The sequence below is a fragment of the Festucalex cinctus genome, chromosome 21 (genome assembly GCF_051991245.1).
Source record: "Festucalex cinctus isolate MCC-2025b chromosome 21, RoL_Fcin_1.0, whole genome shotgun sequence".
Lineage (NCBI taxonomy): Eukaryota > Metazoa > Chordata > Actinopteri > Syngnathiformes > Syngnathidae > Festucalex > Festucalex cinctus.
The window spans coordinates 17,129,264-17,143,086 of NC_135431.1; the positions used below are offsets into that span (position 1 = coordinate 17,129,264).

Here is a 13,823-nt window from a genome sequence, read left to right on the forward strand (position 1 = left end):
GCGATATATCGCGATACTACATCGCGCGATTCTCGAATCGATTCAATTAAAAAAAAATCGATTTTTTTTTTTTAAGAGCTCAGAATTTTTCATTCGGTAGTTACCGATTCAACGTCTTATCATTGCCTTTTTTGTGTGTGTGTGTGTGTGTGTGAATCGATTTTTAAACTTCCATTTTTAATGGAAAAATATTCAACAAAACGTCTGACTTCGGGTTAGGATTCACACCTTGAGCATGGAAGAATGTTATATGAACGGAACATTAAGCCTTAATATTTTATTTTAATGCTGTTCAAACATGAAACAGATTACAACCTCTATAAGACTGAAATTTCAGATAAATAAATAATACATTTTCATATAAATCTTACACTCTACAAGCTTACTGATTAGTATTTTCTAAATTTGAATGGAAAAAAATCGCAACAATCGACTTATAAATTCGTATCGGGATTAATCGGTATCGAATCGAATCGTGACCTGTGAATCGTGATACGAATCGAATCGTCAGGTACTAGGCAATTCACACCCCTACTATAATGTATTGGAAGTTATTTTCTATTTTATAATGCAGTTAGTGTTAAGTTAAGGAATTTTGACTTGTGTACACAAAGATTGAGATGGTTCTGTTTTGCACAGGCCAGGCTTTCTAATTGATGGCGTGCTAAGCCCAAGAGGATTCAACGCAAAGGATTCAACTCAGCCCAAAGCAATTAGAGATTCCTGCCAGGAACCCCAACAACCTGCTGTGTCCAGGCTGGTAGGAGGCTCTTGAGTCGCCCACTTTCACCACTTACACTCCAGTCTGCAACCAGGGTTGGGACGGTTACTTTTAAAATGTATTCCGTTACAGTTACGGGCTAAAAATAAAATGTAGTTAGTAATGTAATCCAAGTACCGTAATAATGTAACGATGATTACTTTGTATTACTCCACGACCAAATATGCTCATGAAGACAAAAAAAAATAAATTCTTAATATATTTTTCTATACAGTGCACCCCTGCTATTTGAGGGTGATAGGGACTCGGGCATCCTAAAAATAGCAAAAATCCTTGTATAAATGATACCCATTAAAATGCATGTGTAGATAAGTTGATTGAACTCTCTTGTTTGCGCTTTCTCATATTGTAGAAGTTGTAATCCTGATAAATACTCCCCATTTTTTAAATAAATGGAGCTGTAATTTGATTACGTTTTTTTCCTGTACTGTAGCAGGATACAGTTCCTTTCACTGTACATGTGTTATTTGCATTTGTACACAAGGGTTTCACATTGTAATGCTATGCACGGTGCCGTCACCAAACGTAAATTTTTGTTTCTGCCTCCTCTTCCTGAGTCCAATCTTACACTTTTGATATCTAGCCTACTACTGTATTGATTACGTTTGTTTTATGATATGGCAAATACTGGCTACATTCGCACATGTAAACAGACCGCATTGTATTGCAAAACCTATAAGTTGCAATTGCAAAAATAATTTTGTAATATTGATAATACCTTGAGTTTATTTATATAAACAATGTTTTAATTAGCATTTTAGCTGTCATACAGGTATTAGGAGACATTAGGATTCCGCAAGATGGTGCCAAAGCCTACATAACAGAAAAGTAGTGGTTCGGCAACCATCTTGTGCCATATTGGTGCCAAGGAACAATGTCGAAATTGAGGACCAAAAGGGCAAAGCCACGACAAATAGAGACTGGTCCGATGTATCTATTTTTCTGAGACGTGACACCATTAAAGACAAACAAGTTAACTTAAACAAGCTTATTTTTAATGGATCTGCAAAACTGTTTGAATTTCCAAAGAGAACTTGTGAACCTCCCGCCCAAAGTTACCCAGTGGCATACCTTACATGTTACAGAAACGCTTCCAACCCAAAGAAATCTGCATGCAGGAAACAAACAGTAACCCAAATTGGGGAGAGAAAACCAACAACAACAACAAAAACAAAAAAAAAACAAAAAAAGTCAAATAAATCATACAGGTACAAATGAGACATCGATAAAGAGGACGTAATGCCGTTCTCTTGGCTGCAGGAGAAATTCAAACGTTTCTGCGTCGGTTTGACTCCGCGCGGGAAGCGCAAACCGACAACGACTTTAGTAAAGTGTAATTTCAATGGGTGGATATGGCTCCGCCCATGACACAGCCCCGCCCCTGTCTTCCATATAAGGCACAGGACAAAAAGAAACCCCGCATTATAAAAGGAGCTCGCCACACCTCTGTCACTTGGTAACAAATTGGAATTGAGCAAAACACTTGAGGAGACGATGAGTGTCCAAAAAAAGGGGGGGGGAGGAGGGGGACTGAGCTCAGGCAAAGTAAAATATTAGAAATATGAGCTTGTCTTTTCAACTTTTTTTAAACAACCTTTCAAACAAAACGACAAGAAACAAGTGGAGCTCATCAGGTGGCGAGTGGGGAAAGGTGGAGGGGTTAGATGGATGAATGGATGAAGTGGTTTATTGTTTTATTCTGATAAGAGTGTCAGTGTGCAAGAAAAAGTCTTGAGGGGGTTAGAGGGTAAGAGCGTTAGACGTTAGAGAAAGAGAGAGAGAGTGTGTCGTGCGTGCACGTGTGTATTATCTGTGAGTGTGGGTGTGTGGGTGTGTGTGTGTGTGTGTGTGGGTGCGAGTTGTTCAACTGCAACACTTGCTCTTCCAGCCCGTCACTCCGCTCCCGTTGTTGATGTCCACATTTTCATTGTTGGGCTCCTTTTGAGGCGTCTGAGGGGGGGAAACAAACAAAAAACGTCACACAGTGAAGCAAACGCGGTGGAGCAGCATTTTGCGGTTATGCTGCAACAGCATATGAAAAGTACCGGACGCACCTTTCTGAGGATGTCTTCTGCTAACGTGAGGAAGGCCTTCTCGATGTTGATGTTGGCCTTGGCGCTGGTCTCGAAAAACCTAATGTTGTGCTCCCTGGCAATCTGCGCGCAGGACGAGGGAGAAGCGCATAAGAGGGACCTCCAAAGGGCTAGAGCTGTCAAAATTACTCGCGTAATCGATTATCTAATTAATCGACGGATATTAATAGTCTAACCATTTGGAGCCTTTTTTTTTGTTATTTAAAATTGTCCAAATTCTTTAATTTCAGCATATCAACAGTAATTGTTCACCAATTGCTGTAGTCCTTCATGAAACAAGACTGATTATTTTTAGTGTTTAATCAAAATAAGACCTTTGCAAACATCTGTTTTTACTTTGGAAAATGACTGAACCATTAACAGTGCACTTTTTTTCTACAAAATAAAAACCAATCATTGTTAATCAAAATAAAGTAATTAGGGGGGAAAAGCTTGTGTAATACATTTTTTAATACAAAATTAAAGTGAATCCAATTAGTCGAATAATCGATACATTAATCAATTCTAAAAATATTAAATAGTGAGAGCACTACAACAAACTGGCTGCCATTCATGTATGACGACTAGTTGACTTCTATTAAATCATATTATAATTTCAGATAACATCCCAATGGTCTTTACCTGCTCTCCCTTGGCTTTTGGTACAACCCTCTTGTCCTCCATGTCACACTTGTTGCCTAGTAGCATTCTCTCAACATCCTCATTTGCATGCTGCAAAATAAAAAAAAATAAAAATTTAATTTATAAAAAAAGAAATAAAATTAATTGCTTATTTAGATTCAAAAACGGAACGTTAAATGATCTACTACAAAAGGCTTAAGTCTGACCTCGTCGATGTTGCGCAGCCATTTGCTGATGTTCTCAAAGCTCTTGGCGTTGGTGATGTCATAGACCAACATGATGCCCATGGCGCCTCTGTAGTAGGAAGTGGTGATGGTGTGGAACCGTTCCTGACCTGCCGTGTCCCTGCACAGGTACACACAAATGACCTATATTTCCATTGGGTCCTTGTTTCCAAATCTTTAGTTGTGGGAAAAAAAATCTCGTCTCAATTTTGTTGCATGAATGGCTACAGTTTTATTACACATTCCATCATCTAATGGAAAAGCATTTGTTGTGACAGCCACTATACATCACTAAGTAAAGATAGATGAATAAATAATTTTGTGACAAATTATGTAAAATAGGATGATCTCCCGTGGCACCCTGATGATTTGTCATGGCATTAGGAATGACTGAATTGCATGCATGACACGCTCAAGGAAGCAGACGTCTCCTCAGGTGCTAATCACTTTGTGTCACTCTTGTTTCTGGCTTGCTTGGCAATTGGCACACATTTCGACAAAACGGCAATCTAATTATGATACTATACATTTTGTTTCTAAAGCCATTTTGTTAATTAAAAAAACAAACAAACAAAAAACCTAAATATCCAATAGTGGGGGCTAACCGTTTCATATACATCAGGGTAGAGCAGCATGATTAAGGCCATCAGATTTAAGACCCTCTCCGGCCAAATTTATGACCCCTCATTGTCCAAATGTGAAAACCGAGAGATTTTATTTCTTTATATGAAACAGTCCCCTCAGGATTTCTTGGGCATATTTTTAGGATTGTCGCGGGCTAAAATGCCTGATTTCGCAGCAAATTTTTCTAAAAAGTTGTGATTTTTATTTTTCCCTCAGTTTCCGCAAAGTGGATTTTTAATAGAGGTGTTTGGAAAAGCAACAGATATTTCCATCCATTTTTGTGACCGCTTACTCCTCAGATATGTTCAAATATGTATAATTTTTTTTAAATCAAAATTAGGTATCAAAAATTAACACTTTCATTTTAAAGTAGGGGTGTTAAAAAAAAAAAAATCGTTTCTGCAATACATCGTGATACTACAGCACGCAATTCTCGAATAGATTCAATAGGCGACCGAATCGATTTTTTAACATCTATTTTTGATGGAAAAATATGCAACAAAACGTCTAACTTTCACACCTTAAGCATGGAAGAATGTTATATTAATGGAACATTAAGCCTTAATATTTTATTTCAACGCTGTTCAAACATGAAAAATGTTACAACCTGTTTGTTAAATACAGTAGCTTACAGTTATAAGACTGAAGTTTCAGATCAATAAATAAATTATACAAATCTTACAGTGTACATGTATAAGTTTACTGAATGATATTTTCTAAATTTGAGTAAAAAAAATCACAACAATCCACTTTTAAATTCATATCGAGATTAATCTGTATCAAATCGAATCGTGACCTATGAATCGTGTTACGGATCGAATCGTCAGGTACTAGGCAATTCACACCCCTACTTTAAAGTGTAAAAAAAAATAAAGTTAACTTGGAAAAGTGCAAATAATTTCTTAATCAAAAGTGCAAATATTTATATAGGTACATATGCACATTATTAAACTATAAAAAAATTGCCAATGATATGAAATATGCACTGCTTAATGCTATCATGGCCAAAATCATTGCCATAAATACTACTCCATGTCCTCCTCAAAATCATCATCGTCCACTTTGATCTCTGAAAAACACTTTCAATTAAGACCACATAATATGCTGATATATCTTCAGTTTATAATTCTACACAATTAAAGATCTGTTTGATGATTTACATCAGAAAACTGCCCAACTCTAGGTTTAACATGCCTCATTGACGTAAAAATTATGTAACTACAGTTTTCTCACCTTAATTCGTTCAGTGCTCCAACAGTCCTCGATATAATAATAATAATAATAATAATAATAATAATAATAATAATAATAATCCTAACATTGCAAAATCTTGGAGGGTCTGATAAAATGATATCGGTACTTTACATTCCAGCCACTATGTAGCAGCATTTATTCATGAGCTTACAGACTTAAAAAGTCACAAGTTATCAGCTACTTCAATACAGTCTGACATCCCTTTGACATTTGAATCACCTTTTGAATAGCATATTTATCAAGATTAAGTGGAATTTTTAATAATAAGTGAAGGATCAGTGACAGTCGTAGTTGCATAATATGTGGATGAAAAAAAAAACGTAAACATCTGAGGGTGTGAAGTGAATCAATTGCAAGGTGTGGCGAGTACAACCACTTCCTGCCTGTAAGTAGCTCAATCTACAAAAGTGTGTAGCCTGGCATCATCGTGGCAATACAGCCAGCTGTGAAATATGTAGGGCCGCTGAAAGATACAAAGACGCCCCGTCTTATTTTATTTTACTGTACTGTAATCAGTGTGGACACCAGATGCAGATAACTGTCATAGAAGACCCAATTAAAATGGTGCTTCACATTCCAATAATGCCTTCAACCTCACTGTGTTAATCTTCCAAATCACGTTGAAACTCGTACGCGCGCACACACGTCTACACTAGCTCCCCTGGGAGATGGAAATTTGTCAACATTCATCTAATTGCAGATTGCACAAAAAGAAGAAGGGAGGGAAAGAAAAAAAAAAAAAAAACTTCGGACCTAAAATGTGAATGTGATGATGATGCATCAATTGAGTGGCATTATTTGACAACCGGGGCAATGTGGGGAACTGAAACAAGGTTCTAAAGTGGAATGTTAAAGGTTAAGCAAAGTAAATGCATAAAGATGTGATAACAGTTCTGCTTTTCACTTCCTGACATGAACTGTTGTTGAAAAGTACATTTAGGATATCATTCATTCAGTATTAAAACAACGTACAATTTGTATTATTTTGCAGTCGCATGATCAGATCCATTCGGAGGGTGGGGGTGACGTACACAACAGAGGAAACAATTTGAAGTAAGTTGAAGAGCTTCAGTAAGAGAAAATGTGTCCCTTGCCACCATCTTGTCACATTTATAGGCCTTTTTATTAGTGTTGTTCAGATACCGATACTGGTATCGGCAGAGGCCCCGATACTGCATTAAAACAGTGGTATCGGTGACTACTAACAAGCAACATGCCAATACCATTAATTCCAACGCTAATATAGGACTTTGGATGCAGTATCTTGTGTCTTGCTCGTGCACAACCTTCACTGATATGTGACATGTTCACTGCATGCCGATCTAAGATATCCTATTGGCCCTTGAATGCGCTGAACCAATAGTAGGACAGCTTTTTCATGAGGGGAAAAAAAAAATCGGCCGATACTGCAAAGGTGGGTATCGGAATCGGTATCGGGGGCCAAAAGACGGTATCGGAACAACACTACTTTTTATGATGGATGTCAATAACTCACACATTTTCCCTAACCTTACTTGTGGGGACTCACCATATCTGTAGTTTAATCTTCTTTCCTTGTAGTTCCACAGTTTTGATCTTGAAGTCTATTCCTATAACAGAAATTCATTCATGAAACTTATGTACACATTGTTTTATATAAGTACTTGAATTTTGGATGATTGCAGTTATTCTTCATGAAGCCACAGGAGGGGACAACTGATGACTTTTGGCCCACAAGTGCTGCTTTCCCGTCCAAATAACTGCGCTGTCACTTCAGCTCAAGCAAAAAAAGAAAGATTGCGCTCGGTTTACAAGTTCAAGAAACAGCTGTGCTCTTTGAGGGGCGGGGCCACGGCATAATGGAGGAAGCGGCTGCCAAAGAGTGACTCATTGGGTATTATGCACACCCCAGAGAGGGCGGAAGGGGAATTGGGTTTACAAAATAAATAAAAAAATAAAATAAAAAAAATGGAGTAGAGGAAGAGGCCAAATATTTTTCAGGGTTAACGGAAGGTGTATCCAAAAAAAAATTAAAAAAATATAAAATAGTAATGCAAATATATCAGAAAAGTATGTCTATTCTACATGACAGCATTCATCCTGTCAGTGCAGAAATCAGCACACCTCTCTTTCCATGAGAAAAACATGTGCTTTCAATAGATTCACATAGATTTGAAGTTTGAATTCAAAACTATTGTTATATTACATTTTATGGCAAATTTCTAGTCTGTAGTCTAATATTGAAATCAATCTTTTTGTTGGCAGGAATTATTTGGCCTACAGTTTTTCATGCCATAATTGGTTAGATTAACCTTTTTTTTGGGGGGGCTGCATATTCTACCATGTGCATCATAATTCCATCAATAAGCATTATTCAGTTTCTTACATTTCTATTGACTCATTGTCATGCATCATCGTTTGTGTTATGACAGCCTTGTAAAGCGCTTTAGCGTTAAGTCAATAAAACATCCTAATGTAAACATCCTAAACCTTGTGGCATTTCGAAAGTGATCAAATATGGAGCATGCAAATTGATGTCTGATTGCGCATGGCATCACGAGCCACTACAAAATTGCACCAGTGATGGCAACGAAGGAAAAACATAATGTACACACTGAAGTCAGCTGTTTTTAGTTTGATATAGATGATCTATTATACTTGCATTAACATCTTTGCGTTGTTTGTACAGTCAATAAAGCATTAAATTATAGTGACAGTTTGACCTTGGACCGGATTAGCTCAATTTCTATTATTTCTGATGGGTGGGGGAACCACTTCAAATTTTGAACACATGGGAGGTCCAGCATCCTATATAATATATCGTGTTCAACTTTTTAAAGGATGCACTCTTCTGCATTCTAAAAGATACCACATCGCTACTAAATGAGACCAGCAGCTATTCGGAGGCCTTGAAATGAGGATGAGTGACTAAAGCCAAGTGGGGGTTTCCCATAAGAGTATTTTGAGAAGTGCCAGTGTATCTCTGTGTCAAGCATAAGCATCTAGCACTGATCCGGCTGTATATGTGAGAATTGCTTTTTTTGTTTTGTTTTTTTAATAGGTGACCTACAGACGTGTCAAAATTTAAGTGCCTAGATATGGGCCTAAAAGCTCGCTGTGAAAAATACTACACATCTTACCATAATTCTATACATCAGCATTCACTCGTTTTAACATAAATGTGATTGTCTTTGCATCAGAAGTTTGTATTAATGCATGATTGTGGTGCAAAACAACTGCTTTAGTGTTAACAGCCAATCACATTACATTCATCGTAAGGGCACCGTAAACCTTATTTAAAGGAAGGCTCCTTTAATTTTACATGTATGGCTTGATCGGCAGTAAATAGTTAGTTTAGCTACGAAAAATGCATAAGAGCTGAAGAATACACCCTTATATTGATTTATTTAACTTTTCTTCAACATAGAAGTACTTCCGTGTTGCAACGCCCCCGAGTGGTGACGTCACTAGTGTGTATACTCGCTTGGCGAACAGTAGTTCACGCAGACATAACAACGGGGAGGACACAAACTGTCACTTATGCCTTTGTGTATTGCAAAATTTTGCAAGGCGTCGGCAAGGAAAAACCCGCGAGACCCCCTAAAAAAAAAAAAAAAAAAAAAAAAAAAAAACCGACATGAGTAGAAGGACAAGCAGGCGTGCGCGCAGCGAACATTTCAGGCATGAGGACTTACATACAAAATATGTTACAATTTGAGATGGGGTACGCCACACGCCTAATACTAAAGCCCAACGCAGTACCGAGTATCTTTAAAGAACCAGACGTGGGAAATAATCAAGCCGATGGAGGATCTCTGGCGGCTACTTCTGCTAGCAACACGGAGCTCACTCTCACAACAGCCGGCACAAATCGAGGTCTCCCTACGGCCACTGAAAGATCTCGGAGAAGCGAAGCAAATGTAAAGCGAAAGGTAGGCATGTTTCGGGGGTGGGGGGGCATTCGTTATTATACTGCACGGACTGTTTTATTTCATAATTCATTTGAAGGTGGCCAACGCAGGGGCACGTCGGCACGTTACCGTAATGCACAGTATTAACAATCGTTGGGGCGGCTGGCTTGACTTCGTCTTTTCGAGTGGCGGCTGGCCTGACCGCAGTGGGACGCTCCGCAAAAAAAGAAAAAAAAAAACAGCTAGGGGAGGTTGGGTGCTGTAACGACGATACATTTAATTTTACTATTTTTTCTTTTTCCTGAAATATTTCGTCAGTTCCACACGTTTTGCATTGCTCGTACTGTGTGTCACATTACCTGTTGGATATTTGCTCCTCCAAGACTTTTCTTCTTCACATCTTTCATCGCAACCAAAGCTATCCTGAGAATGTCTATTTAGTATTGCCATGTTGAATGTCTGATGTTCCAGGATGCAGTTGAGATTGTCCGCAAGGAACCGATCCTCGAGTTTTTTCATTTCCAGACAGCACACATTCATTTGCGGATTGTCCATTCATGTGCAGCTCCCGCACGAACACCACTCACCCCCCGCCTGATTCACTCGTTCGTCAAAGTTTATTTTGTGCCCGAAAAGACCATCTGGCGCCACAACTTTCACATCCAAGGCAGACTTTCCTTCGGTAGAGTTATTTTGTCGTGTTGGCTCGAAGCGATAAGGTTTAATCCTTCCGGGTTTGACGCGAGATGCACGGCTGCGTTGCATAGTGCTTCCATAGTGTAGCGTTTACACACTAGTGACGTAAACATCCGGGTTATTTAGTCACGTGTAACAAACATGCCGGCGTTCGATTCATTTTAACATCGGTTTAAAAGTTATTAAATGTACATAAAAAAATAATCACGTCACCAAATTAATTATTGAAAAAGTAGCAACTTTTTGCTGCTAAAAATGGATCAATAAGTAAAGTGTTCCTTTAAAGTGAGTCAGCCGTCATGCATTGAGTAAGCAAGCAAAATGCCATTCAGTACAGTGTGTGGATTTATATGAAACATGTGAGGTTCTATAAAAGAGCCCGCCATTGTTGTCCTTTTGTTTGTAAAGGCACCAATATGATGCTCGAACTACCAGCCTAAAGGTGACTACAGTTTCCTACAATTGTAAACCTTTTTGGCAAGGAACAGGTTGTTTTTGAAGCTGACTTCTAAATGGGGGTGGAGGTAATGAGACAAAACTTGAGTGTACTTCTTTCTTCTTTACATTTGAATTCATTAATGCTCAGTCGCTAATGTTATTGAATAGTATTCCAACAACCCATCTCAGCGCATACATAAACTAATTTGACATCACGTTAGCTTGATCAACAGCGCTCATCATGTTACATAATGTTTTGCTTTGAAAGCAGATGTGCAACCTCGATGAGGCTGGGATAGAGCGGATGACAAACTATTTGTAATGTGTAACCTTTTTTTTCTACCCTGCTTTCTAGAATTTTTTTTTTTTTTTTTTTTTTTTTAGAATAAAATGTTTTATTATAGAGTCACACACTCTTTAGAAACAACCTTTACAAAAAATTACATTAAAAGTCATGGGCAGTTCTGAGTAACCCCCCCATTCTGTATTTAGTAGTAGTCTAAAATTGTGTTTAAATATATTTCTTACATTTTATCCATGATGAGAGATAATTCAGCACACAATTTAAAGCAACTACAGCATGTAAATGTAGGTTTGAGGCAGCGTACTTTTACAACTTTTTCCAACGCCAACTTTTGATATCTCCTCCAAGCTGGTGCCCTGTGACGACCTCAAGCAGTGTGAAGTGCATGTCCCTCCAAGCTGGAAGGCAACTTTTGACACTTAAGCATCTTTGGGTGACTTGACAAGCTCTATATACAAGGTAAGTCTCATTTATTTAGTATTATTATGAAAGAAGACCAGATTCAACATGGCGAGAAATTGAAGGTAAGCTTCTCATTTCCTCATTCTCATAATTAAGCCATGGAGAGGCTTATCATTGCAAGATTTCCAGAGTTTGGATTGGGCACAAGTAGAGACGTCCACATAAATTTTGGTGCCGATTGATCGCCGTTTTTGGACATACGTATGTACAATTATTTTGAATGGACAAATTGTGCCAGGTTCCTTAGCGGACTCCCACTAAGACATGGCGGGAATGGAGAGTAGCTTTAAGATACTTTAGTATATGTGCGCTGTATAGGTGTGATCTGTAGTTAATGGAATCTGGGGTGGTCCATTAGTGATGCCAGGAATGTTAAGCAATTAATACGTTGCAGATAATAGAAGCATTAGTTACTACTGCTTATATAATATCCTGACAGCTCGATGGAAATATAGTATGTTTTGGAGGACGACATGTGTACTTGGGTTTTTGTTTTGAAACAATTACCCAAATTGTGCGTGTTGCGTGGACAGAAACTAAGCACGGCCCCGTTGCCCCCACTAGCCTCGTTAGCTTGCGACGTCCAAAAATGACAGCTGAACTAGTTACACATTGCCCGGCAGTCATGCTTCACCAAAACAAGTTTCATGACGTCTTAATAACGTCCCTGTCCGCTCGAGCAGGGGTTACTCGAGTTTAATAGCTGGCAAAATTGCACAACTTGTCTCCCAGCTAACCTGGGCAGGCCTGGGCAGCCTCGGAGCATGGTAACAGCGCGGTTAGCTAACCAGATGTCAGTCAAAAAAAAAACAAAAAAAAAAAACATTTGGATATCCCGCATTTGTTTCTCTTGCTTACCTATGGTGGAGATGAAGGTTGTGTTGAAGGCGTCGTCAGAGAAGCGGAACAGCACACAGGTCTTCCCCACGCCCGAATCTCCGATGAGAAGCAGCTTGAATAGCAAGTCGTACGTCTTCTTAGCCATTGAAAACTGTTGAGTATGTACCCGCTGATACACACACACACACAAAAAAAAAAAATTCCTAACACGTCGATGTGAAGTCTGAAGCCAGCTCCTGCGCCAACCTGACCAACTGCCCCGATTTTGACAGTTTACAACCTGGGATTTGTTGATTAGCTTTGGCGAGCTACTTTGGCTAAATACCGCCACTAAATAAAACGCGTCAGAGAAGAGATATTCCAAAAGGCCGACTGTTTCCCCCTTGAAAGCGCGAGAAAAGGTAGCGACAACGGGAGGTCCTCCAGCACGACTCCTCTTTTCCACTTTCTTTTCTCCTACACAGTCGGGACAAAATGGCTCCTCGCTCTACCCCGACTCACTCTTTCTTCATACTAACGGCGAGCTAATTCAAATTCTCGGCACACCCCGTCATTCCAGTGCCCGGCCTCAAGCTCAACCGAGAAACCTTCTGATAGAAATTGAAGGTCAAAGTGGGATAAATTCGCTGACTCTGCAAAGTTGCTTATCTTTTTTTTTTTTTTTCCCCCGGAGCGATTAGGAACATAAAGTAAGACGACCGCCGTCGTCTCTGGAATCGGAGTCAGCTCGGCGACACCCTACATGACACACACACACGCGATGCTCGCCCACTTCTGTCAAAAATAACGTTTACGATTTGCTGGCAGTGCTGTCATTCAAGAGTGCACCGAAATTTGATTGGTCGTTTTCTCCGACAAGCTCGAAGGGGCGTGTCTTCCAGTGACCGAAAGGGCAAACGGCACTGGGCCAGGTGCTTGGACATTTAGGCTCAGCCTCTTGTTAACTTCAATGGGTAAAACATGTCCGGCGATCCAAAATGGCAGCTAGTTTCCGCGGCGTTCTCTGAGTGAGGGTGGTGAGTCAATTTTCATGGCAAGTTGGAAACTGATGCGTTGACTCTCCCAGCTGTGAGTCAGGCAAAGTGATGTCATAATTAAGTACTTCTGCTTTTACGGGCGTTTCCCCATGTCCCCTTCTCTTGAAATAAAAATGTTATTTATCCGCTGTTAGGTTTACACGCACTAATATTGCAAGCATCGTTATATTTATTACAATAACAAGTTCGTCACGAGTTGGATTTGTGTGTAACTTTTCCCCTCTTCCGCTTCCAGGCACTCCTCCAAGAATGCAGAGCATGTCATCCACGGCCAAGTACAGACTTGACAAGGGAAGAGACAGTCATCCAAGAAGCCAATGTTATGCTGCTGTGGCAATAAAACAAAAAGTCTGGTGGATAAACTGACCTACGAACGAGTTCATGTTCCTGATCAAATATGAAAACATAGCTTTTTTTTCCCTTTTTCGTTTTAAATGATCATTGTTATTATTATTATTATTATTGTTATTATTATTATTATTATTATTATTATTATTATTATTAAGCTAGTCAGACGCTTGTAGTTTTTACTATATTGTATCGGTCAAATTAAGGGGGG

General features: G+C 39.1%; 1 protein-coding gene across 1 annotated transcript; it reads right to left on the reverse strand.

Moving 5' to 3' along the window:
* Positions 1-1,754: 1,754 nt before the first annotated feature.
* rab10 (RAB10, member RAS oncogene family) lies at positions 1,755-12,983 on the reverse strand. Its single transcript, XM_077509863.1, has 6 exons — positions 12,246-12,983; positions 7,126-7,186; positions 3,702-3,840; positions 3,496-3,585; positions 2,836-2,937; positions 1,755-2,731 (listed from the first exon to the last, which is right to left on the reverse strand). Exons 1-6 carry the CDS (start codon positions 12,370-12,372, stop codon positions 2,645-2,647), a joined length of 606 nt encoding a protein of 201 aa, XP_077365989.1. The 5' UTR covers positions 12,373-12,983; the 3' UTR covers positions 1,755-2,644.
* Between the last annotated feature and the right edge of the window lie 840 nt (positions 12,984-13,823).